Below are 26,174 nucleotides of genomic sequence, written 5' to 3' on the forward strand. Positions count from 1 at the left end.
ACTCCCACAGGGTTCAGTGTTAATGGGTGAGACTCCCATTGGGTTCAGTGTTAATGAGTGAGACTCCCATAGGGTTCAGTGTTAATGAGTGAGACTCCCACAGGGTTCAGTGTTAATGAGTGAGACTCCCATAGGGTTCAGTGTTAATTGGTGAGACTCCCACAGGGTTCAGTGTTAATGGGTGAGACTCCCATAGGGTTCAGTGTTAATGAGTGAGACTCCCATAGGGTTCAGTGTTAATGAGTGAGACTCCCATAGGGTTCAGTGTTAATGAGTGAGACTCCCATAAGGTTCAGTGTTAATGAGTGAGACCCCCATAGGGTTCAGTGTTAATGAGTGAGACTCCCATAAAGTTCAGTGTTAATGAGTCAGACCCCCACAGGGTTCAGTGTTAATGGGTGAGACTCCCATAGGGTTCAGTGTTAATGAGTGAGACTCCCATAGGGTTCAGTGTTAATGAGACTCCCATAGGGTTCAGTGTTAATGAGTGAGACTCCCATAGGGTGCAGTGTTAATGAGTGAGACTCCCATAGGGTTCAGTGTTAATGAGTGAGACTCACACAGGGTTCAGTGTTAGTGAGTGAGACTCCCACAGGGTTCAGTGTTAATGAGTGAGACTCCCACAGGGTCCAGTGTTAATGAGTGAGACTCCCATAGGGTTCAGTGTTAATGAGTGAGACTTCCATAGGGTTCAGTGTTAATGAGTGAGACTCCCATAGGGTTCATTGTTAATGAGTGAGACTCCCATAGGGTTCATTGTTAATGAGTGAGACTCCCACAGGGTTCAGTGTTAATGAGTGAGACTCCCACAGGGTTCAGTGTTAATGAGTGAGACTCCCATAGGGTTCAGTGTTAATGAGTGAGACTCCCATAGGGTTCAGTGTTAATGAGTGAGACTCCCACAGGGTTCAGTGTTAATGAGTGAGACTCCCATAGTGTTCAGTGTTAATGAGTGAGACTCCCACAGGGTTCAGTGTTAATGAGTGAGACTCCCATAGGGTTCAGTGTTAATGAGTGAGACTCCCACAGGGTTCAGTGTTAATGAGACTCCCATAGGGTTCAGTCTTAATGAGTGAGACTCCCATAGGGTTCAGTGTTAATGAGTGAGACTCCCATAGGGTTCAGTGTTAATGAGTGAGACTCCCATAGGGTTCAGTGTTAATGAGTGAGACTCCCATAGGGTTCAGTGTTAATGAGTGAGACTCCCACAGGGTTGAGTGTTAATGGGTGAGACTCCCATAGGGCTCAGTGTTAATGTGTGAGACTCCCATAGGGTTCAGTGTTAATGGGTGAGACTCCCATAGGGTTCAGTGTTAATGAGTCAGACTCCCATAGGGTTCAGTGTTAATGAGTGAGACTCCCACAGGGTTCAGTGTTAATGAGTGAGACTCCCACAGGGTTCAGTGTTAATGGGTGAGACTCCCATTGGGTTCAGTGTTAATGAGTGAGACTCCCATAGGGTTCAGTGTTAATGAGTGAGACTCCCACAGGGTTCAGTGTTAATGAGTGAGACTCCCATAGGGTTCAGTGTTAATTGGTGAGACTCCCACAGGGTTCAGTGTTAATGGGTGAGACTCCCATAGGGTTCAGTGTTAATGAGTGAGACTCCCATAGGGTTCAGTGTTAATGAGTGAGACTCCCATAGGGTTCAGTGTTAATGAGTGAGACTCCCATAAGGTTCAGTGTTAATGAGTGAGACTCCCATAGGGTTCAGTGTTAATGAGTGAGACTCCCATAAAGTTCAGTGTTAATGAGTCAGACCCCCACAGGGTTCAGTGTTAATGGGTGAGACTCCCATAGGGTTCAGTGTTAATGAGTGAGACTCCCATAGTGTTCAGTGTTAATGAGACTCCCATAGGGTTCAGTGTTAATGAGTGAGACTCCCATAGGGTGCAGTGTTAATGAGTGAGACTCCCATAGGGTTCAGTGTTAATGAGTGAGACTCCCATAGGGTTCAGTGTTAATTGGTGAGACTCCCACAGGGTTCAGTGTTAATGGGTGAGACTCCCATAGGGTTCAGTGTTAATGAGTGAGACTCCCATAGGGTTCAGTGTTAATGAGTGAGACTCCCATAGGGTTCAGTGTTAATGAGTGAGACTCCCATAAGGTTCAGTGTTAATGAGTGAGACTCCCACAGGGTTCAGTGTTAATGAGACTCCCACAGGGTTCAGTGTTAATGAGTGAGACTCCCACAGGGTTCAGTGTTAATGAGTGAGACTCCCATAGGGTTCAGTGTTAATGAGTGAGACTCCCATAAAGTTCAGTGTTAATGAGTCAGACCCCCACAGGGTTCAGTGTTAATGGGTGAGACTCCCATAGGGTTCAGTGTTAATGAGTGAGACTCCCATAGGGTTCAGTGTTAATGAGACTCCCATAGGGTTCAGTGTTAATGAGTGAGACTCCCATAGGGTGCAGTGTTAATGAGTGAGACTCCCATAGGGTTCAGTGTTAATGAGTGAGACTCACACAGGGTTCAGTGTTAATGAGTGAGACTCCCACAGGGTTCAGTGTTAATGAGTGAGACTCCCATAGGGTTGAGTGTTAATGAGTGAGACTCCCACAGGGTTCAGTATTAATGAGTGTGACTCCCATAGGGTTCAGTGTTACTGGGTGAGACTCCCATAGGGTTCAGTGTTAATGAGTGAGACTCCCATAGGGTTCAGTGTTAATGAGTGAGACTCCCATAGGGTTCAGTGTTAATGTGTGAGACTCCCACAGGGTTCAGTGTTAATGAGTGAGACTCCCATATGGTTCAGTGTTAATGAGTGAGACTCCCACAGGGTTCAGTGTTAATGAGTGAGACTCCCATAGGGTTCAGTGTTAATGAGACTCCCACAGGGTTCAGTGTTAATGAGACTCCCATAGGGTTCAGTGTTAATGAGTGAGACTCCCACAGGGTTCAGTGTTAATGGGTGAGACTCCCATAGGGTTCAGTGTTAATGAGGGTTTATGTTAATGAGGCTTTGTTAATGAGGCGTTATGTTAATGTATGTTTATGTTAATGAGTGGGTCTCAATGTTAAATGAAGATTTGCGAGGAGCAGTGAGCAAGGATTTATTTGTTTTATTTTGGAACGCATTAACGTTCGTGCAACGTTACCATCACGACGTTAGCATCACAACGTTAGCATCACGACGTTAGCATCACAACGTTAGCATCACAACGTTAGCATCACAACGTTACAATCACAACGTCACAACGTCACCATCACAACGTTCGTGCAACGTTACCATCACAACGTTACCATCACAACGTTACCATCACAACGTTACCATCACAACGTTACCATCACAACGTTACCATCACGTCTCTCTGTCTCTCTCTCTCTCTGGAAGAATGAATTAGTCAATGAATCATTCCCCACTGAGAGTCTCTCTCTCTCTCTGGAGGAATGAATGAGTCAATGAATCATTCCCCACTGAGAGTCTCTCTCTCTGTCTGTCTCTGTCTCTCTCTCTCAGGCAGAATGAATGAGTCAATGAATCATTCCCCACTGAGAGTCTCTCTCTGTCTCTCTCTGTCTCTCTCTCTCTGGAGGAATGAATGAGTCAATGAATCATTCCCCACTGAGAGTCTCTCTCTGTCTCTCTCTGTCTCTCTCTCTGGAGGAATGAATGAGTCAATGAATCATTCCCCACTGAGAGTCTCTCTCTGTCTCTCTCTCTGGAGGAATGAATGAGTCAATGAATCATTCCCCCCGGGTGCGGGCGGTTTTAACCGCTCCGACTCCTTCAAAAGGGGTCATTCAAATTAATGCAAATCCACCGTCACCACCACCACCCTCAGAAGACATCGTCACAACCGTAGCGGTTGTTGTTGTGGTTGTGGTTGTTGTTGTGGTTGTTGTTGTAGTGGTTGTTGTTGTAGTGGTTGTGGTTGTTGTTGTAGTGGTTGTTGTTGTTGTGGTTGTTGTTGTAGTGGTTGTGGTTGTGTAGTGGTTGTTGTAGTGGTTGTGTAGTGGTTGTGGTTGTTGTAGTGGTTGTGGTAGTGGTTGTTGTAGTGGTTGTTGTAGTGGTTGTAGTGGTTGTTGTTGTTGTGGTTGTTGTTCATTCCCCACTGAGATTCTCTCTCTGTCTCTCTCTCTCTCTGGAGGAATGAATGAGTCAATGAATCATTCCCCCCGGGTGCGGGCGGTTTTAACCGCTCCGACTCCTTCAAAAGGGGTCATTCAAATTAATGCAAATCCACCGTCACCACCACCACCCTCAGAAGACATCGTCACAACCGTAGCGGTTGTTGTTGTGGTTGTTGTGGTTGTTGTGGTTGTTGTGGTGGTTGTTGTGGTGGTTGTTGTGGTGGTTGTTGTTGTGGTGGTTGTTGTAGTGGTTGTTGTAGTGGTTGTTGTAGTGGTTGTTGTAGTGGTTGTTGTAGTGGTTGTTGTAGTGGTTGTTGTAGTGGTTGTTGTAGTGGTTGTTGTAGTGGTTGTTGTAGTGGTTGTTGTAGTTGTTGTAGTGGTTGTTGCAGTGGTTGTTGTAGTGGTTGTTGTTGTAGTGGTTGTTGTAGTGGTTGTTGTTGTAGTGGTTGTTGTAGTGGTTGTTGTTGTAGTGGTTGTTGTTTTAGTGGTTGTTGTTGTAGTGGTTGTTGTAGTGGTTGTTGTTCATTCCCCACAGAGTCTCTCTCTCTGTCTCTCTCTCTGTCTCTCTCTGGAAGAATGAATGAGTCAATGAATCATTCCCCACTGAGATTCTCTGTCTGTCTCTCTCTCTCTGTCTCTCTCTGGAGGAATGAATGAGTCAATGAATCATTCCCCCGGGGCGGCAGTTTTAACCGCTCCGACTCCTTCAAAAGGGGTCATTCAAATTAATGCAAATCCACCGTCACCACCACCACCACCCTCAGAAGACATCGTCACAACCGTAGCGGTTGTTGTTGTGGTTGTTGTGGTTGTTGTTGTAGTGGTTGTTGTAGTGGTTGTTGTTGTTGTTGTAGTGGTTGTAGTGGTTGTTGTTGTTGTGGTTGTTGTTCATTCCCCACTGAGATTCTCTCTCTGTCTCTCTCTCTCTCTGGAGGAATGAATGAGTCAATGAATCACTCCCACTGAGTGTCTCTCTCTCTGTCTCTCTCCGTCTCTCTCTGGAGGAATGAATGAGTCAATGAATCATTCCCCCCGGGTGCGGGCGGTTTTAACCGCTCCGACTCCTTCAAAAGGGGTCATTCAAATTAATGCAAATCCACCGTCACCACCACCACCACCCTCAGAAGACATCGTCACAACCGTAGCGGTTGTTGTTGTGGTTGTTGTGGTTGTGGTTGTTGTTGTGGTTGTAGTGGTTGTTGTAGTGGTTGTTGTAGTGGTTGTTGTAGTGGTTGTTGTTCATTCCCCACTGAGTCTCTCTCTCTCAGGAAGAATGAATGAGTCAATGAATCACTCCCACTGAGTGTCTCTCTCTGTGTCTCTCTGTCTCTCTTTGGAGGAATGAATGAGTCAATGAATCACTCCCACTGAGTGTCTCTCTCTCTCTGTCTCTCTCTCTCTCTGGAGGAATGAATGAGTCAATGAATCATTCCCCCGGGTGCGGGCGGTTTTAACCGCTCCGACTCCTTCAAAAGGGGTCATTCAAATTAATGCAAATCCACCGTCACCACCACCACCCTCAGAAGACATCGTCACAACCGTAGCGGTTGTTGTTGTGGTTGTTGTGGTGGTTGTGGTTGTTGTGGTGGTTGTGGTGGTTGTTGTGGTTGTGGTGGTTGTAGTGGTTGTTGTTGTAGTGGTTGTTGTTGTAGTGGTTGTAGTGGTTGTTGTAGTGGTTGTTGTTAATTCCCCACAGAGTCTCTCTCTCTCTCTGTCTCTCTCCGTCTCTCTCTGGAGGAATGAATGAGTCAATGAATCACTCCCACTGAGTGTCTCTCTGTCTCTCTCTCTCTCTCTCTGGAGGAATGAATGAGTCAATGAATCATTCCCCCGGGGCGGTTTTAACCGCTCCGACTCCTTCAAAAGGGGTCATTCAAATTAATGCAAATCCACCGTCACCACCACCACCACCCTCAGAAGACATCGTCACAACCGTAGCGGTTGTTGTTGTGGTTGTTGTGGTGGTTGTGGTTGTGGTTGTTGTGGTTGTTGTGGTTGTGGTTGTGCTCGTCGCAGTCCTCCGTCTTGACGACGAGGCGGTCCCCACGGCGGAGGGGGAGGCGGCGGTGGCGGTGGTGGTCCCCACGGCGGAGCTCCGGGCGCGGGACGCCGCCCGGCCCCTCCGCCAGGCGGAGCCGCAGGCGGCCCACGTGTGCGCGGAGCTCCGCGGCCAGCCCGCGGAGCCGCGCGTTCTCCCCGCGGAGCTCCGCGGCCCGCTCCGACAGCAGCGATATGCGGGCGAGCTTCCGCTGGCGGCAGCGGGTGGCGGCCAGCCGATTGCGCCAGCGCTTGTGCTCCACGCGGACAGCCTCCAGCGCCTCCACCGCCTCCAGCGCCTCCACCGCCTCCACCGCCTCCACCGCCTCCACCGCCTCCACCGCCTCCACCGCCTCCACCGCCGCCTCCGCCGCCTCCACCGCCTCCAGCTCCTCCGCGAGGGGGACTGGCTCCGCGAGGGGCTCCTGGTTGGGGAGAGAGAGACGTGGGTGAGTGGGTGAGTGAGTGAGTGGGTGGGTGAGTGAGTGGGTGAGTGGGTGGGTGGGTGAGTGGGTGAGTGGGTGGGTGAGTGAGTGGGTGAGTGGGTGGGTGAGTGAGTGGGTGAGTAGGTGAGTGAGTGGGTGGGTGAGTGGGTGAGTGGGTGAGTGAGTGAGTGAGTGCGTGAGTGAGTGGGTGGGCGAGTGAGTGGGTGAGTGAGTGGGTGAGTGAGTGAGTGAGTGAGTGGGTGAGTGAGTGAGTGGGTGGGTGGGTGAGTGGGCGAGTGGGTGGGTGAGTGGGCGAGTGAGTGGGTGGGTGAGTGGGTGAGTGAGTGGGTGAGTGGGTGAGTGAGTGGGTGGGTGAGTGGGTGAGTGGGTGGGTGGGTGAGTGGGCGAGTGGGTGGGTGAGTGGGCGAGTGGGTGGGTGAGTGGGTGAGTGAGTGAGTGGGTGGGTGGGTGGGTGGGTGATGAGTGGTGGTGAGGTGGTGGGTGGAGGGTGGTGAGTGGGGGGTGGTGATGTGGTGAGTGGTGAGTGGCGAGTTGGTGGGTGGCGAGTTGAGTGGTGGGTGGTGAGGAGTGGTGAGGAGTGGTGAGGGGTGATGAGTGGCGAGTTGGTGGGAGGGGGTGAGTGGAGGGTGGTGAGTTGGGGGTGGGTGGTTGAGTGGTGGTGTATACAGGCTGTGTATATAGGATGTGCCATACACAGCATAATGTATATAGGATTTGTATATAGGATGTAGCATACACAGCAAGGTGTATATAGGATTTGTATATAGGATGTATATGATGGATGTTACATCAACCACGATACACAACCACTACCACCACACATCACCACCCACACAACCATCACCACCATCATCACCACCATCACCACCCCACACAATCACACCACCACCACCCACACAACCAACATCATCGCCACCCACACATCACCACCAGCACGATCGCCACCCACACAACCACCACCCATACAATCACCACCCACACAATCACCACCACCACCACCACCATCACCACCACCACCATCACCACCACCACCATCACCACCACCACCATCACCACCACCACCATCACCACCACCACCACCACCACCCACACAACCACCACCACCCACACAACCACCACCACCCACACAACCACCACCACCCACACCACCACCACCACCCACACCACCACCACCCACACCACCACCACCCACACCACCATCACCACCCACACAACCACCACCACCCACACAACCATCACCACCCACACAACCACCACCACCCACACAACCATCACCACCCACACAATCACACCACCATCACCACCCATACACAATCACCACCACCACCACCACCCAGCCACCACCACCACCCACACAACCACAGCACCACTACCACCACACACACACACAATCAATCACCACCCATACACAACCACCACCCATACACAACCACCACCCATACACAACCACCACCCATACACAACCACCACCCATACACAACCACCACCACCACCCACACAACCATCACCACCCACACAACCATCACCACCACCCACACAACCATCACCACCACCCACACAACCATCACCACCACCCACACAACCATCACCACCCACACAACCATCACCACCCACACAACCATCACCACCCACACAACCATGACCACCCACACAACCATCACCACCCACACAATCACACCACCACCACCACCCAGCCACCACCACCACCCACACAACCACAGCACCACTACCACCACACACACACACAATCAATCACCACCCATACACAACCACCACCCATACACAACCACCACCCATACACAACCACCACCCATACACAACCACCACCACCACCCACACAACCACCACCACCACCCACACAACCATCACCACCACCCACACAACCATCACCACCACCCACACAACCATCACCACCACCCACACAACCATCACCACCCACACAACCATGACCACCCACACAACCATGACCACCCACACAACCACCACCACCCACACAACCATGACCACCCACACAACCATGACCACCCACACAACCACCACCACCCACACAACAATCACCACCACCACCACCCACACAACCACCACCACCACCCACACAACAATCACCACCACCACCCACACAACCACCACCCACACAACCACCACCACCACCACCCACACAACCACCACCCACACAACCACCACCCACCACCGCCACTCACCTCCATCAATCCGAGGTGCACCTGAGGCACCATCTGTAAGTCCTCCGTCTCCTCCTCCTCCTCCTCCATCATCACCACCACCTGCATCACCTCCTCCTTCACCACCCCTAGCAGCTTCAGCTGTTGTTGATAATCAAGATGCTGCTGCTGCTGTTGTTGTTGATGTTGTTGTTGTTGATGATGTTGTTGTTGATGTTGTTGTTGATGATGTTGTTGTTGATGATGTTGTTGATGATGTTGTTGTTGATGATGTTGACGTTGTTGTTGATGATGTTGACGTTGTTGTTGATGTTGTTGTTGATGTTGTTGATGTTGTTGTTGTTGATGTTGTTGTTGATGTTGATGTTGTTGTTGTTGTTGTTGATGTTGTTGTTGATGTTGTTGATGTTGTTGTTGTTGATGTTGTTGTTGATGTTGATGTTGTTGTTGATGATGTTGTTGTTGATGTTGATGATGATGTGGTTGATGTTGATGTCCATCCTTGTTCTGACGATGCAATTCATCCAAGGCTCTGAGGAATCCGTTCGCGAAGCCCTCTTGCTCCAGGGTAACGGGCCCAGCCCAGAACAACTCACCACCACCACCATCACCACAACCACCTTCACCACCATCACCACCACAACCACCACCACCACAACCACCACCACCACCACCGTGCGACAACAAGAGCCGCTCCAGCTCAGCGAGACCGAAGCAGCCGCCGGCCTCGCCTGAATCGCCCGCCGCTTCGCTCGCGCCGAAGCCGGCGGAGCCCGAGGGCCCGAAGGGGGTCGGTGTCGGCGTCGGCGTCGCTCGGTCGTCCTTGACCGAGGGAGACATCGCGGCGGGCTGATGTTGCTGTTGTTGTTGTCTTCGTTGTTGTTGTTGTTGTTGTCGGCTGTTGTTGTTGTTGTGGTGGTAAGGCGATGAGAAGCCAGCTGTGAAGAAATCATCGTGGTAAAAAGTCGTCTCCATCATCATCGTGGCTGGTTCCGTCGTTCGTGGGTAAGAGGAGCTGCTGCTGCTGCTGCTGTCGCCGCTGCTGCCAGAACCGCCGCAGGAACGTGGAGTGGGGCAGTGAACGCCAAGCGAAGGAGCGAGAGAGAGAGAGGCAAGGGGACAGTGGGCGGACGATGGTGGAAGTTTGTGAGGGGAAAATCGGAGGGCTCCCGGCTTTTATACCCCCTGCACCACCCCCCACTCCCCCTTGCCCCGCCCCCCCCCCACTTGCCCCGCCCCCCACACTCACACCCCCCCACCTCGTCGCAATGTTAAAGCATAGGGAGGCCGTGACGTCACCGCCCCCCCTCCCCACTTGCCCCGCCCCCCACACTCACACCCCCCCACCTCGTCGCAATGTTAAAGCATAGGGAGGCCGTGACGTCAACACCCCCCCTCCCCACTTGCCCCGCCCCCCACACTCACACCCCCCCCCTCCCACCTCGTCGCAATGTTAAAGCATAGGGAGGCCGTGACGTCAACGCCCACCCGCGTCATCACGGCACCCCCCCCCCTTCTCCACCCCGGTGACGTCGGTAGCCACGGCACCGCCCACTTCCCACGCCGGCGCAACGTTAAAGCATAGGAAGCCGTGACGTCAGCGCCGTCACGCGTCACCACCGCCGTTGGGGGGGGGGGGTGCCCAAGGGAGGGGGATTCCCCCCCCCCCCACCGGCCAGACAGACGAAGCCTCCTCCCCTCTATGACGTCACCGCGGCAATGTTAAAGCATAGGCGGCCGTGACGTCACTGGCAGGGGAGGGGCCAAGAGGGTCGGGGGGGGGGGATTCCCCCACGCACACACCCCCCCATGATCGTTCTTCCTCCGGCCGTTGATGCCCATATAAGGAAATCGGAAACTAAGGGCGGTCGCCCCGCCTACCACCGGAAACGAACTCCGAATAAGGTCGTATAGGGAGGCGGTTGTCCTTATAAGGAGTTTCCGGCGCGGAGAGGATTTGAGATGGGAAAGGGGGGGGAATTTGGCGGGAAACCCCTCGGTGGTGAGGTGGTGAGTGGTGAGGTGGTGAGTGGTGAGGTGGTGAGTGGTGAGTGGTGAGGTAGAGAGTGGTGAGGTGGTGAGTGGTGAGGTGGTGAGTGGTGAGGTAGAGAGTGGTGAGTGGTGAGTGGTGAGGTGGTGAGTGGTGAGGTGGTGAGTGGTGAGTGGTGAGGTGGTGAGTGGTGAGTGGTGAGGTGGTGAGTGGTGAGGTGGTGAGTGGTGAGTGGTGAGGTGGTGAGTGGTGAGTGGTGAGGTGGTGAGTGGTGAGGTGGTGAGTGGTGAGGTGGTGAGTGGTGAGTGGTGAGGTGGTGAGTGGTGAGTGGTGAGGTGGTGAGTGGTGAGGTGGTGAGTGGTGAGTGGTGAGTTGGTGAGTGGTGAGGTAGACAGTGGTGAGTGGTGAGGTGGTGAGTGGTGAGGTGGTGAGTGGTGAGGTAGTGAGTGGTGAGGTAGTGAGTGGTGAGTGGTGAGGTGGTGAGTGGTGAGTGGTGAGGTGGTGAGTGGTGAGGTGGTGAGTGGTGAGTTGGTGAGTGGTGAGGTAGTGAGGTGGTGAGTGGTGAGGTGGTGAGTGGTGAGGTGGTGAGTGGTGAGTTGGTGAGTGGTGAGGTGGTGAGTGGTGAGTGGTGAGGTGGTGAGTGGTGAGTGGTGAGGTGGTGAGTGGTGAGTGGTGAGGTGGTGAGTGGTGAGGTGGTGAGTGGTGAGTGGTGAGGTGGTGAGTGGTGAGTGGTGAGGTGGTGAGTGGTGAGGTGGTGAGTGGTGAGGTGGTGAGTGGTGAGGTGGTGAGTGGTGAGGTGGTGAGTGGTGAGGTAGAGAGTGGTGAGTGGTGAGGTAGAGAGTGGTGAGGTGGTGAGTGGTGAGGTGGTGAGTGGTGAGGTGGTGAGTGGTGAGGTGGTGAGTGGTGAGGTGGTGAGTGGTGAGGTGGTGAGTGGTGAGGTGGTGAGTGGTGAGTGGTGAGGTGGTGAGTGGTGAGTGGTGAGGTAGAGAGTGGTGAGTGGTGAGGTGGTGAGTGGTGAGGTGGTGAGTGGTGAGGTGGTGAGTGGTGACACTCACAGAGACACAAAGACAAAGATCCCCCATATAGCCTGTAACAGACTGTAGGGGCAAGTGCTGTTAGCGATCAGCAGCTATGAAGGCCGGAACGGTACACGAGGGGGTGGGTGGCCAGCACCACGCCCGACCGCCTTTGTCTCCCCAGTGGCGATGTTTACTACACACCGCTACACCAGGTACTCATTTGAGGCTGAGTAGACCTAGGGGAGGCCCGGGACCGGTTCAGATCATCACAGAGACACACAGAGAGACACAGAGAGACACACACAGAGACACTCAGAGACACTCACAGAGACACACACAGAGACACTCACAGAGACTCACACAGAGACACAGAGACCCACAGACATCACAGAGACACACAGAGACACACACAGAGACACACACACACAGAGACACACACAGAGACAGAGAGACACACAGTGAGACTCACACAGAGACTCACACAGAGACACACACAGAGACTCACACAGAGACGCTCACAGAGACTCACACAGAGACACACACAGAGACACTCACAGAGACACAGAGACACTCACAGAGACACACAGAGACACTCACAGACACTCACAGAGACACACACAGAGACACAGAGACACACAGAGACACACACAGAGACACAGAGACACACACAGACACTCACAGAGACACACAGAGACACACAGAGACACACACAGAGACACACACAGACACTCACATAGACACTCACGTAGACACACACAGAGACACAGAGACACACACAGAGACTCACACAGAGACACTCACATAGACACTCACAGAGACACACACAGAGACACACACACAGAGACACACACAGACACACACAGAGACACACAGAGACACACAGAGACACACACAGAGACACACACGGAGACTCACACAGAGACACTCACAGAGACTCACACAGAGACACTCACAGAAACTCACAGAGACCCACAGACATCACAGAGACACACACAGAGACACACACAGAGGCACACACAGAGACACACACACACAGAGACACACACAGAGACAGAGACACACACAGAGACACTCACAGAGACACAGAGACACTCACAGAGACACAGAGACACACACAGACACTCACAGAGACACACAGAGACACACACAGAGACACAGAGACACACACAGACACTCACATAGACACTCACGTAGACACACACAGAGACACACAGAGACACACACAGAGACTCACACAGAGACACTCACATAGACACTCACAGAGACACACAGAGACACACACACAGAGACACACACAGACACACACAGAGACTCACACAGAGACTCACACAGAGACACACACAGAGACACACACAGAGACACAGAGACACACACAGACACTCACAGAGACACACAGAGACACACAGAGACACACACAGAGACTCACACAGAGACACACACAGAGACACACACAGAGACACACACACAGAGACACACACACAGACACACACAGAGACAGACAGAGACTCACACAGAGACACACACAGAGACACTCACAGAGACACTCACAGACACTCACACTCACAGAGACACACACAGAGACACACACAGAGACACACACAGACACTCACAGAGACACACAGAGACACACACAGAGACACAGAGACACACACAGACACTCACATAGACACTCACGTAGACACACACAGAGACACACACAGAGACTCACACAGAGACACTCACATAGACACTCACAGAGACACACACAGAGACACACACACACACAGAGACACACACAGAGACTCACACAGAGACGCACACAGAGACACACACAGAGACACACACAGAGACACAGACACTCACAGAGACACACAGAGACACACACAGAGACACACACAGAGACTCACACAGAGACACTCACAGAGACTCACACAGAGACACTCACAGAGACACACACAGAGACACACACAGAGACACACACAGAGACTCACACAGAGACACACACAGAGACACACACAGAGACACACAGAGACACACACAGAGACACACACACAGAGACACACACAGAGACTCACACAGAGACACTCACATAGACACTCACAGAGACACACACAGAGACACACACACAGAGACACACACAGACACACACAGAGACACACAGAGACACACACAGAGACACACACAGAGACACACAAAGAGACACACACAGAGACACACACAGACACTCACAGAGACACACAGAGACACACAGAGACACACACAGAGACACACACAGAGACTCACACAGAGACACTCACAGAGACTCACACAGAGACACTCACAGAGACTCACAGAGACCCACAGACATCACAGAGACACACACAGAGACACACACAGAGACACACACAGAGACACACACACACAGAGACACACACAGAGACAGAGACACACACAGAGACACTCACAGAGACACAGAGACACTCACAGAGACACACAGAGACACTCACAGACACTCACAGAGACACACACAGAGACACACAGAGACACACACAGAGACACAGAGACACACACAGACACTCACAGAGACACACACAGAGACACAGAGACACACACAGACACTCACATAGACACTCACGTAGACACACACAGAGACACACAGAGACACACACAGAGACTCACACAGAGACACTCACATAGACACTCACAGAGACACACACAGAGACACACACACAGAGACACACACAGACACACACAGAGACTCACACAGAGACTCACACAGAGACACACACAGAGACACACACAGAGACACACACAGAGACACAGAGACACACACAGACACTCACAGAGACACACAGAGACACACACAGAGACTCACACAGAGACACACACAGAGACACACAGAGACACACACAGAGACTCACACAGAGACACACACAGAGACACACACAGAGACACACACACAGAGACACACACACAGACACACACAGAGACAGACAGAGACTCACACAGAGACACACACAGAGACACTCAGACACTCACAGAGACACTCACAGACACTCACACTCACAGAGACACACACAGAGACACACACAGAGACACACACAGACACTCACAGAGACACACAGAGACACACACAGAGACACAGAGACACACACAGACACTCACATAGACACTCACGTAGACACACACAGAGACACACACAGAGACTCACACAGAGACACTCACATAGACACTCACAGAGACACACACAGAGACACACACACACACAGAGACACACACAGAGACTCACACAGAGACGCACACAGAGACACACACAGAGACACACACAGAGACACAGACACTCACAGAGACACACAGAGACACACACAGAGACACACACAGAGACTCACACAGAGACACTCACAGAGACTCACACAGAGACACTCACAGAGACACACACAGAGACACACACAGAGACACACACAGAGACTCACACAGAGACACACACAGAGACACACACAGAGACACACAGAGACACACACAGAGACACACACACAGAGACACACACACAGACACACACAGAGACAGACAGAGACTCACACAGAGACACTCACAGAGACACACAGAGACACTCACAGAGACACTCACAGACACTCACAGACACTCACAGAGACACACAGACACTCGGAGACACACACAGAGACACACACAGAGACACACACAGAGACACACAGAGACACACACACAGACAGAGACTCACACAGAGACACACACAGAGACACACACACAGACAGAGACTCACACAGAGACACACACAGAGACACACACACAGAGACTCACTCAGAGACACAGAGACACACACAGAGACACACACAGAGACACACACAGAGACACACAGACACTCAGAGACACACAGAGACTCACACAGAGACACACACAGAGACTCACACAGAGACTCACACAGAGACACACACAGAGACACACACAGAGAGACACACACAGAGACACACACAGAGACACACACAGAGACACACAGAGACACACACAGAGACACACACAGAGACACTCACAGAGACACACACAGACACTCACAGAGACACACACACAGACACTCACAGAGACACACACACAGACACACACAGAGACACAGAGAGACACACACAGAGACACACACAGAGACACACAGAGACACTCAGACACACACAGAGACACACACAGAGACACACACAGAGACACACACAGAGACTCACACAGAGACACACACAGAGACACACACAGAGACTCACACAGAGACACACACAGAGACACACACAGAGACACACTCACAGACACACAGAGACACACACAGAGACACACACAGAGACACACACACAGACACTCACAGAGACACACACACAGACACTCACAGAGACACACACACAGACACTTACAGAGACACACACACAGAGACACACACAGAGACACACACAGAGACACAGAGAGACACACAGAGACACAGAGAGACACACACAGAGACACACACAGAGACACACACAGACTCACACAGAGACACACACAGAGACTCACACAGAGACACACACAGAGACACACTCACAGACACACAGAGACACACACAGAGACACACACAGAGACACACACACAGACACTCACAGAGACACACACACAGACACTCACAGAGACACACACACAGACACTTACAGAGACACACACACAGAGACACACACAGAGACACACACAGAGACACAGAGAGACACACAGAGACACAGAGAGACACACACAGAGACACACACAGAGACACACACAGACTCACACAGAGACACACACAGAGACTCACACAGAGACACACACAGAGACACACACAGAGACACACTCACAGACACACAGAGACACACACATAGACACTCACATAGACACTCACGTAGACCTGTACGTAGTAAATGTCCGGCTTTATTAATTTCACATTTGTCGAGACTATTATTTCATTTGCCCAACGCCGGGCGGTGGAGGGGTTCACGACACACAGCGCTGTTTAAACATACAACATGTAACACACACACAACATACGACATACATAGTGTGTGTCTGTGTGAGTCTGTGTGTCGGTGTGAGTCTGTGTGTGTCTGTGTGTGTCTGTGTGTGTCTGTGTGAGTCTGTCTGTGTGTCTGTGTGTGTCTGTGTGTCTGTGTGTGTCTGTGTGTGTGTCTGTGTGAGTGAGTGAGTAGGTGAGTGAGTTGGTGAGTGAGTGAGTTGGTGAGTAGGTGAGTGAGTTGGTGAGTGAGTAGGTGAGTGAGTGAGTTGGTGAGTGAGTTGGTGAGTGAGTAGGTGAGTGAGTGAGTTGGTGAGTGAGTAGGTGAGTGAGTTGGTGAGTGAGTGGTTGAGTGAGTGAGTGAGTAGGTGAGTGAGTGGGTGAGTTGGTGAGTGAGTGAATGAGTGAGTAGGTGAGTGAGTAGGTGAGTGAGTTGGTGAGTGAGTAGGTGAGTGAGTAGGTGAGTGAGTGAGTTGGTGAGTGAGTAGGTGAGTGAGTTGGTGAGTGGGTGGGTGAGTGAGTGAGTGCCTGAGTGAGTGAGTGAGTAGGTGAGTGACTTGGTGAGTGAGTGAGTTGGTGAGTGACTTGGTGAGTGAGTGAGTGGGTGAGTGAGTGTCTGAGTGAGTAGGTGAGTGAGTTGGTGAGTGAGTGGGTGGGTGAATGAGTAGGTGAGTGAGTAGGTGAGTGAGTTGGTGAGTGGGTGGGTGAGTGAGTGAGTGCCTGAGTGAGTGAGTGAGTAGGTGAGTGACTTGGTGAGTGAGTGGGTGAGTGAGTGAGTTGGTGAGTGAGTGGGTGGGTGAGTGAGTTGGTGAGTGACTTGGTGAGTGAGTGAGTGAGTTGGTGAGTGACTTGGTGAGTGTCTCCGTGTGCACCGCCCCTCACACCACTTGCCCCTACAGCCCCTGCTAGAGGCCACCTGGGGGAGCTTTGCCTCTGCCTGTCTCGGCCGTGCGTTCACTCGGAGCCGGAGCTGGAGCCGGAGTCTACCGGTCTCCGTGTCTCCTTGCGTCTCCCCTTCCCCGTGTCTCTGTCTCCGTGTCTCTCTGCCTTGTCTCCGTGTCTCTCTGCCTTGTCTCCGTGTCTCTCTGCCTTGTCTCCGTGTCTCCCCGCCTTGTCTCCGTGTCTCTCTGCCTTGTCTCCGTGTCTCTCTGCCTTGTCCCCGCGTGTCTCTGCCTTGTCTCCGTGTCTCTCTGCTTTGTCTCTGTGTCTCTCTGCTTTGTCTCTGTCTCCGTGTCTCTCTGCCTTGTCCGTGTCTCCGCGTCTCTCCGCCTTGTCCCGGCGTCTCTCTGCCTTGTCCCCGTCCCCGTGTCTCTCTGCCTTGTCCCCGTGTCTCTCTGCCTTGTCTCTGTCCCCGTGTCTCTCTGCCTTGTCCCGGCGTCTCTCCGACTTGTCTCTGTGTCTCTCCGCCTTGTCCCGGCGTCTCTCCGCCTTGTCTCTGTCCCCGTGTCTCTCCGCCTTGTCTCTGTCCCCGTGTCTCTCCGCCTTGTCCCCGTGTCTCTCCGCCTTGTCTCTGTCCCCGTGTCTCTCTGCCTTGTCTCCGTGTCTCTCTGCCTTGTCCGTGTCTCCGTGTCTCCGCTTCTTCTTCTTCTTCTTGTCTCTGTGTCTTTGCCTGTCTTCGGCATCATCGCCGCCATCGCCGCTGCTGCCGCCGCTCTGGGATCGAGATCTGAGACACGGGGAGAGAGACACGGGGAGAGAGACACGGGGAGAGAGACACGGGGAGAGAGACACGGGGAGAGAGAGACACGGGGAGAGAGAGACACGGGGAGAGAGAGAGACACGGGGAGAGAGACACGGGGAGAGAGAGAGACACGGGGAGAGAGAGAGACACGGGGAGAGAGACACGGGGAGAGAGACACGGGGAGAGAGACACGGAGAGAGAGAGACACGGAGAGAGAGAGACACGGGGAGAGAGAGAGACACGGGGAGAGAGACACGGGGAGAGAGAGAGACACGGGGAGAGAGAGAGACACGGGGAGAGAGACACGGGGAGAGAGACACGGGGAGAGAGACACGGAGAGAGAGAGACACGGAGAGAGAGAGACACGGGGAGAGAGAGAGACACGGTGAGAGAGAGACACGGGGAGAGAGAGAGACACGGAGAGAGACAGAGACACGGGGAGAGAGAGACGGGGAGAGAGACACGGGGAGAGAGACACGGAGAGAGAGACACGTGGAGAGAGAGACACGGGGAGAGAGACACGGGGAGAGAGACACGGGGAGAGAGACACGGGGAGAGAGACACGGGGAGAGAGAGACACGGGGAGAGAAAGACACGGGGAGAGAGACACGGGGAGAGAGAGAGACACGGGGAGAGAGACACGGGGAGAGAGAGACACGGGGAGAGAGACACGGGGAGAGAGACACGGGGAGAGAGAGACACGGGGAGAGAGAGAGACACGGTGAGAGAGAGACACGGGGAGAGAGAGAGACACGGAGAGAGACAGAGACACGGGGAGAGAGAGACGGGGAGAGAGACACGGGGAGAGAGACACGGGGAGAGAGACACGGGGAGAGAGAGACACGGGGAGAGAAAGACACGGGGAGAGAGACACGGGGAGAGAGAGAGACACGGGGAGAGAGACACGGGGAGAGAGAGACACGGGGAGAGAGACACGGGGAGAGAGACACGGGGAGAGAGAGACACGGGGAGAGAGAGACACGGGGAGAGAGAGACACGGGGAGAGAGACACGGGGAGAGAGAGACACGGGGAGAGAGAGACACGGGGAGAGAGACACGGGGAGAGAGACACGGGGAGAGAGAGACACGGGGAGAGAGAGACACGGGGAGAGAGACACGGGGAGAGAGACACGGGGAGAGAGAGACACGGGGAGAGAGAGACACGGGGAGAGAGACACGGGGAGAGAGACACGGGGAGAGAGAGACACGGGGAGAGAGAGACACGGGGAGAGAGAGACACGGGGAGAGAGACACGGGGAGAGACAGAGACACACGGGGAGAGAGAGAGACACGGGGAGAGAGAGACACGGGGAGAGAGACACGGGGAGAGAGACACGGGGAGAGAGAGACACGGGGAGAGAGAGAGAGACACGGAGTGAGACAGAGACACGGAGAGAGAGAGAGACACGGGGAGAGAGACACGGGGAGAGAGACACGGGGAGAGAGAGACACGGGGAGAGAGACACGGGGAGAGAGACACGGGGAGAGAGAGACACGGGGAGAGAGAGAGACACGGGGAGAGAGAGACACGGGGAGAGAGACACGGGGAGAGAGAGAGACACGGGGAGAGAGAGACACGGGGAGAGAGAGAGACACGGGGTGAGACACGGGGAGAGAGACACGGGGAGAGAGAGACACGGGGAGAGAGAGACACGGGGAGAGAGACACGGGGAGAGAGACACGGGGAGAGAGAGACACGGGGAGAGAGACACGGGGAGAGAGACACGGGGAGAGAGACACGGGGAGAGAGACACGGGGAGAGAGACACGGGGAGAGAGAGACACGGGGAGAGAGAGACACGGGGAGAGAGAGACACGGGGAGAGAGACACGGGGAGAGACAGAGACACACGGGGAGAGAGAGAGACACGGGGAGAGAGAGACACGGGGAGAGAGACACGGGGAGAGAGACACGGGGAGAGAGAGACACGGGGAGAGAGAGAGAGACACGGAGTGAGACAGAGACACGGAGAGAGAGAGAGACACGGGGAGAGAGAGACGGGGAGAGAGACACGGGGAGAGAGACACGGGGAGAGAGAGACACGGGGAGAGAGACACGGGGAGAGAGAGAGAAACGGGGAGAGAGAGAGACACGGGGAGAGAGAGAGACACGGGGAGAGAGACACGGGGAGAGAGACACGGGGAGAGAGACACGGGGAGAGAGAGACACGGGGAGAGAGAGACACGGGGAGAGAGAGACACGGGGAGAGAGACACGGGGAGAGACAGAGACACACGGGGAGAGAGAGAGACACGGGGAGAGAGAGACACGGGGAGAGAGACACGGGGAGAGAGACACGGGGAGAGAGAGACACGGGGAGAGAGAGAGAGACACGGAGTGAGACAGAGACACGGAGAGAGAGAGAGACACGGGGAGAGAGACACGGGGAGAGAGACACGGGGAGAGAGAGACACGGGGAGAGAGACACGGGGAGAGAGACACGGGGAGAGAGAGACACGGGGAGAGAGAGAGACACGGGGAGAGAGAGACACGGGGAGAGAGACACGGGGAGAGAGAGAGACACGGGGAGAGAGAGACACGGGGAGAGAGAGAGACACGGGGTGAGACACGGGGAGAGAGACACGGGGAGAGAGAGACACGGGGAGAGAGAGACACGGGGAGAGAGACACGGGGAGAGAGACACGGGGAGAGAGAGACACGGGGAGAGAGACACGGGGAGAGAGACACGGGGAGAGAGACACGGGGAGAGAGACACGGGGAGAGAGACACGGGGAGAGAGAGACACGGGGAGAGAGAGACACGGGGAGAGAGAGACACGGGGAGAGAGACACGGGGAGAGACAGAGACACACGGGGAGAGAGAGAGACACGGGGAGCGAGAGACACGGGGAGAGAGACACGGGGAGAGAGACACGGGGAGAGAGAGACACGGGGAGAGAGAGAGAGACACGGAGTGAGACAGAGACACGGAGAGAGAGAGAGACACGGGGAGAGAGACACGGGGAGAGAGACACGGGGAGAGAGACACGGGGAGAGAGAGACACGGGGAGAGAGACACGGGGAGAGAGACACGGGGAGAGAGAGACACGGGGAGAGAGAGAGACACGGGGAGAGAGAGACACGGAGAGAGAGACACGGGGAGAGAGAGAGACACGGGGAGAGAGAGACACGGGGAGAGAGAGAGACACGGGGTGAGACACGGGGAGAGAGACACGGGGAGAGAGAGACACGGGGAGAGAGAGACACGGGGAGAGAGACACGGGGAGAGAGACACGGGGAGAGAGAGACACGGGGAGAGAGACACGGGGAGAGAGACACGGGGAGAGAGACACGGGGAGAGAGACACGGGGAGAGAGACACGGGGAGAGAGACACGGGGAGAGAGAGACACGGGGAGAGAGAGACACGGGGAGAGAGAGACACGGGGAGAGAGACACGGGGAGAGACAGAGACACACGGGGAGAGAGAGAGACACGGGGAGAGAGAGACACGGGGAGAGAGACACGGGGAGAGAGACACGGGGAGAGAGAGACACGGGGAGAGAGAGAGAGACACGGAGTGAGACAGAGACACGGAGAGAGAGAGAGACACGGGGAGAGAGACACGGGGAGAGAGACACGGGGAGAGAGACACGGGGAGAGAGAGACACGGGGAGAGAGACACGGGGAGAGAGACACGGGGAGAGAGAGACACGGGGAGAGAGAGAGACACGGGGAGAGAGAGACACGGGGAGGGAGACACGGGGAGAGAGAGAGACACGGGGAGAGAGAGACACGGGGAGAGAGAGAGACACGGGGTGAGACACGGGGAGAGAGACACGGGGAGAGAGAGACACGGGGAGAGAGAGACACGGGGAGAGAGACACGGGGAGAGAGACACGGGGAGAGAGAGACACGGGGAGAGAGACACGGGGAGAGAGACACGGGGAGAGAGACACGGGGAGAGAGACACGGGGAGAGAGACACGGGGAGAGAGAGACACGGGGAGAGAGAGACACGGGGAGAGAGAGACACGGGGAGAGAGACACGGGGAGAGACAGAGACACACGGGGAGAGAGAGAGACACGGGGAGAGAGAGACACGGGGAGAGAGACACGGGGAGAGAGACACGGGGAGAGAGAGACACGGGGAGAGAGAGAGAGACACGGAGTGAGACAGAGACACGGAGAGAGAGAGAGACACGGGGAGAGAGACACGGGGAGAGAGACACGGGGAGAGAGACACGGGGAGAGAGAGACACGGGGAGAGAGACACGGGGAGAGAGACACGGGGAGAGAGAGACACGGGGAGAGAGAGAGACACGGGGAGAGAGAGACACGGGGAGAGAGACACGGGGAGAGAGAGAGACACGGGGAGAGAGAGACACGGGGAGAGAGAGAGACACGGGGTGAGACACGGGGAGAGAGACACGGGGAGAGAGAGACACGGGGAGAGAGAGACACGGGGAGAGAGACACGGGGAGAGAGACACGGGGAGAGAGAGACACGGGGAGAGAGAGACACGGGGAGAGAGAGACACGGGGAGAGAGACACGGGGAGAGACAGAGACACACGGGGAGAGAGAGAGACACGGGGAGAGAGAGACACGGGGAGAGAGACACGGGGAGAGAGACACGGGGAGAGAGAGACACGGGGAGAGAGAGAGAGACACGGAGTGAGACAGAGACACGGAGAGAGAGAGAGACACGGGGAGAGAGACACGGGGAGAGAGACACGGGGAGAGAGACACGGGGAGAGAGAGACACGGGGAGAGAGACACGGGGAGAGAGACACGGGGAGAGAGAGACACGGGGAGAGAGAGAGACACGGGGAGAGAGAGACACGGGGAGAGAGACACGGGGAGAGAGAGAGACACGGGGAGAGAGAGACACGGGGAGAGAGAGAGACACGGGGTGAGACACGGGGAGAGAGACACGGGGAGAGAGAGACACGGGGAGAGAGAGACACGGGGAGAGACACGGGGAGAGAGACACGGGGAGAGAGAGACACGGGGAGAGAGAGACACGGGGAGAGAGACACGGGGAGAGAGAGAGACACGGGGAGAGAGAGACACGGGGAGAGAGAGAGACACGGGGTGAGACACGGGGAGAGAGACACGGGGAGAGAGAGACACGGGGAGAGAGAGACACGGGGAGAGAGAGACACGGGGAGAGACACGGGGAGAGAGACACGGGGAGAGAGAGACACGGGGAGAGAGAGACACGGGGAGAGAGAGACACGGGGAGAGAGAGACACGGGGAGAGAGAGACACGGGGAGAGAGAGACACGGTGAGAGAGACAGACACGGGGAGAGAGAGAGACACGGGGAGAGAGAGAGACACGGGGAGAGAGAGAGACACGGGGAGAGAGAGAGACACGGGGAGAGAGAGAGACACGGGGAGAGAGAGAGACACGGGGAGAGAGAGAGACACGGGGAGAGAGAGAGACACGGGGAGAGAGAGAGACACGGGGAGAGAGAGAGACACGGGGAGAGAGAGAGAGAGACACGGGGAGAGAGACACGGGGAGAGAGAGACACGGGGAGAGAGAGACACGGGGAGAGAGAGACACGGGGAGAGAGACACGGGGAGAGAGAGAGACACGGGGAGAGAGAGACACGGGGAGAGAGAGAGACACGGGGTGAGACACGGGGAGAGAGACACGGGGAGAGAGAGACACGGGGAGAGAGAGACACGGGGAGAGAGAGACACGGGGAGAGAGAGACACGGGGAGAGACACGGGGAGAGAGACACGGGGAGAGAGAGACACGGGAAGAGAGAGACACGGGGAGAGAGAGACACGGGGAGAGAGAGACACGGGGAGAGAGAGACACGGGGAGAGAGAGACACGGGGAGAGAGAGACACGGGGAGAGAGACAGACACGGGGAGAGAGACAGACACGGGGAGAGAGACAGACACGGGGAGAGAGAGAGACACGGGGAGAGAGAGAGACACGGGGAGAGAGAGAGACACGGGGAGAGAGAGAGACACGGGGAGAGAGAGAGACACGGGGAGAGAGAGAGACACGGGGAGAGAGAGAGACACGGGGAGAGAGAGAGACACGGGGAGAGAGAGACACGGGGAGAGAGAGACACGGGGAGAGAGAGACACGGGGAGAGAGAGACACGGGGAGAGAGACACGGGGAGAGAGAGAGATACGGGGAGAGAGAGACACGGGGAGAGAGAGAGACACGGGGTGAGACACGGGGAGAGAGACACGGGGAGAGAGAGACACGGGGAGAGAGAGACACGGGGAGAGAGAGACACGGGGAGAGAGAGACACGGGGAGAGACACGGGGAGAGAGACACGGGGAGAGAGAGACACGGGGAGAGAGAGACACGGGGAGAGAGAGACACAGGGAGAGAGAGACACGGGGAGAGAGAGACACGGGGAGAGAGAGACACGGGGAGAGAGAGACACGGTGAGAGAGACAGACACGGGGAGAGAGAGAGAGAAAGAGAGACACGGGGAGAGAGAGACACAGGGAGAGAGAGAGACACGGGGAGAGAGACACGGGGAGAGAGACACGGGGAGAGAGACACGGTGAGAGAGAGACACGGGGAGAGAGAGACACGGGGAGAGAGAGACACGGGGAGAGAGAGAGACACGGGGAGAGAGAGAGACACGGGGAGAGAGAGAGAGAGAGACACGGGGAGAGAGAGACACGGGGAGAGAGAGACACGGGGAGAGAGAGACACGGGGAGAGAGAGAGACACGGGGAGAGAGAGACACGGGGAGAGAGAGACACGGGGAGAGAGAGACACGGGGAGAGAGAGACACGGGGAGAGAGAGACACGGGGAGAGAGAGACACGGGGAGAGAGAGAGACACGGGGAGAGAGAGAGACACGGGGAGAGAGAGAGACACGGGGAGAGAGAGAGACACGGGGAGAGAGACACGGGGAGAGAGAGACACGGGGAGAGAGAGACACGGGGAGAGAGAGACACGGGGAGAGAGAGACACGGGGAGAGAGAGAGACGGGGAGAGAGACACGGGGAGAGAGAGACACGGGGAGAGAGAGACACGGGGAGAGAGACAGACACGGGGAGAGAGAGAGAGAAAGAGAGACACGGGGAGAGAGAGACACAGGGAGAGAGAGAGACACGGGGAGAGAGACACGGGGAGAGAGACACGGGGAGAGAGACACGGTGAGAGAGAGACACGGGGAGAGAGAGACACGGGGAGAGAGAGACACGGGGAGAGAGAGAGACACGGGGAGAGAGAGACACGGGGAGAGAGAGAGACACGGGGAGAGAGAGACACGGGGAGAGAGACACGAGGAGAGAGAGACATGGGGAGAGAGAGACACGGGGAGAGAGAGAGACACGGGGAGAGAGAGACACGGGGAGAGAGAGACACGGGGAGAGAGAGACACGGGGAGAGAGAGAGACACGGGGAGAGAGAGAGACACGGGGAGAGAGAGACACGGGGAGAGAGAGAGACACGGGGAGAGAGAGAGACACGGGGAGAGAGACACGGGGAGAGAGAGACACGGGGAGAGAGAGACACGGGGAGAGAGAGACACGGGGAGAGAGAGACACGGGGAGAGAGACACGGGGAGAGAGACACGGGGAGAGAGAGACACGGGGAGAGAGAGACACGGGGAGAGAGAGACACGGGGAGAGACACGGGGAGAGAGACACGGAGAGAGAGAGAGACACGGGGAGAGAGAGAGACACGGAGAGAGAGAGACACGGGGAGAGAGAGACACGGGGAGAGAGAGACACGGGGAGAGAGAGACACGGGGAGAGAGACACGGGGAGAGAGAGACACGGGGAGAGAGAGACACGGGGAGAGAGACAGACACGGGGAGAGAGAGAGAGAAAGAGAGACACGGGGAGAGAGAGACA

The 26,174-nt window shown here is 55.2% G+C and overlaps 2 protein-coding genes across 2 annotated transcripts; both read right to left on the minus strand.

Moving 5' to 3' along the window:
* Nucleotides 1-3,048: 3,048 nt before the first annotated feature.
* On the minus strand, nucleotides 3,049-9,907 carry LOC142908528 (uncharacterized). The gene is made up of 2 exons (XM_076059262.1): nucleotides 8,760-9,907; nucleotides 3,049-6,537 (listed from the first exon to the last, which is right to left on the minus strand). Exons 1-2 carry the CDS (start codon nucleotides 9,717-9,719, stop codon nucleotides 5,989-5,991), a joined length of 1,509 nt encoding a protein of 502 aa, XP_075915377.1. The 5' UTR covers nucleotides 9,720-9,907; the 3' UTR covers nucleotides 3,049-5,988.
* A 7,615-nt stretch (nucleotides 9,908-17,522) lies between these two features.
* On the minus strand, nucleotides 17,523-25,619 carry LOC142908529 (uncharacterized). The gene is made up of 2 exons (XM_076059266.1): nucleotides 18,214-25,619; nucleotides 17,523-18,165 (listed from the first exon to the last, which is right to left on the minus strand). Exons 1-2 carry the CDS (start codon nucleotides 25,615-25,617, stop codon nucleotides 17,665-17,667), a joined length of 7,905 nt encoding a protein of 2,634 aa, XP_075915381.1. The 5' UTR covers nucleotides 25,618-25,619; the 3' UTR covers nucleotides 17,523-17,664.
* Nucleotides 25,620-26,174: the final 555 nt, after the last annotated feature.

The sequence above is a fragment of the Petromyzon marinus genome (assembly GCF_048934315.1).
Source record: "Petromyzon marinus isolate PM22_M1 ecotype Great Lakes invasive population chromosome 85 unlocalized genomic scaffold, UKy_Petmar_22M1.pri1.0 chr85_unloc.2, whole genome shotgun sequence".
Classification (NCBI taxonomy): Eukaryota; Metazoa; Chordata; class Hyperoartia; order Petromyzontiformes; family Petromyzontidae; genus Petromyzon; species Petromyzon marinus.

Bases quoted from the DNA above. Each gene is read 5' to 3' on its own strand.
- LOC142908528 (XM_076059262.1), bottom strand. From the start codon at position 9,719: ATGATGATGGAGACGACTTTTTACCACGATGATTTCTTCACAGCTGGC. The intron at 6,538-8,759 runs GTGAGTGGCGGT...CTCCCCAACCAG, and splicing joins TGCACCTCGGATTGATGGAG to GAGCCCCTCGCGGAGCCAGT.
- LOC142908529 (XM_076059266.1), bottom strand. From the start codon at position 25,617: ATGTCTCTCTCTCCTCGTGTCTCTCTCCCCGTGTCTCTCTCTCCCCGT. The intron at 18,166-18,213 runs GCGGAGAGACAC...GACAGAGACAAG, and splicing joins GACACGGGGACAGAGACAAG to GCGGAGAGACACGGGGACAG.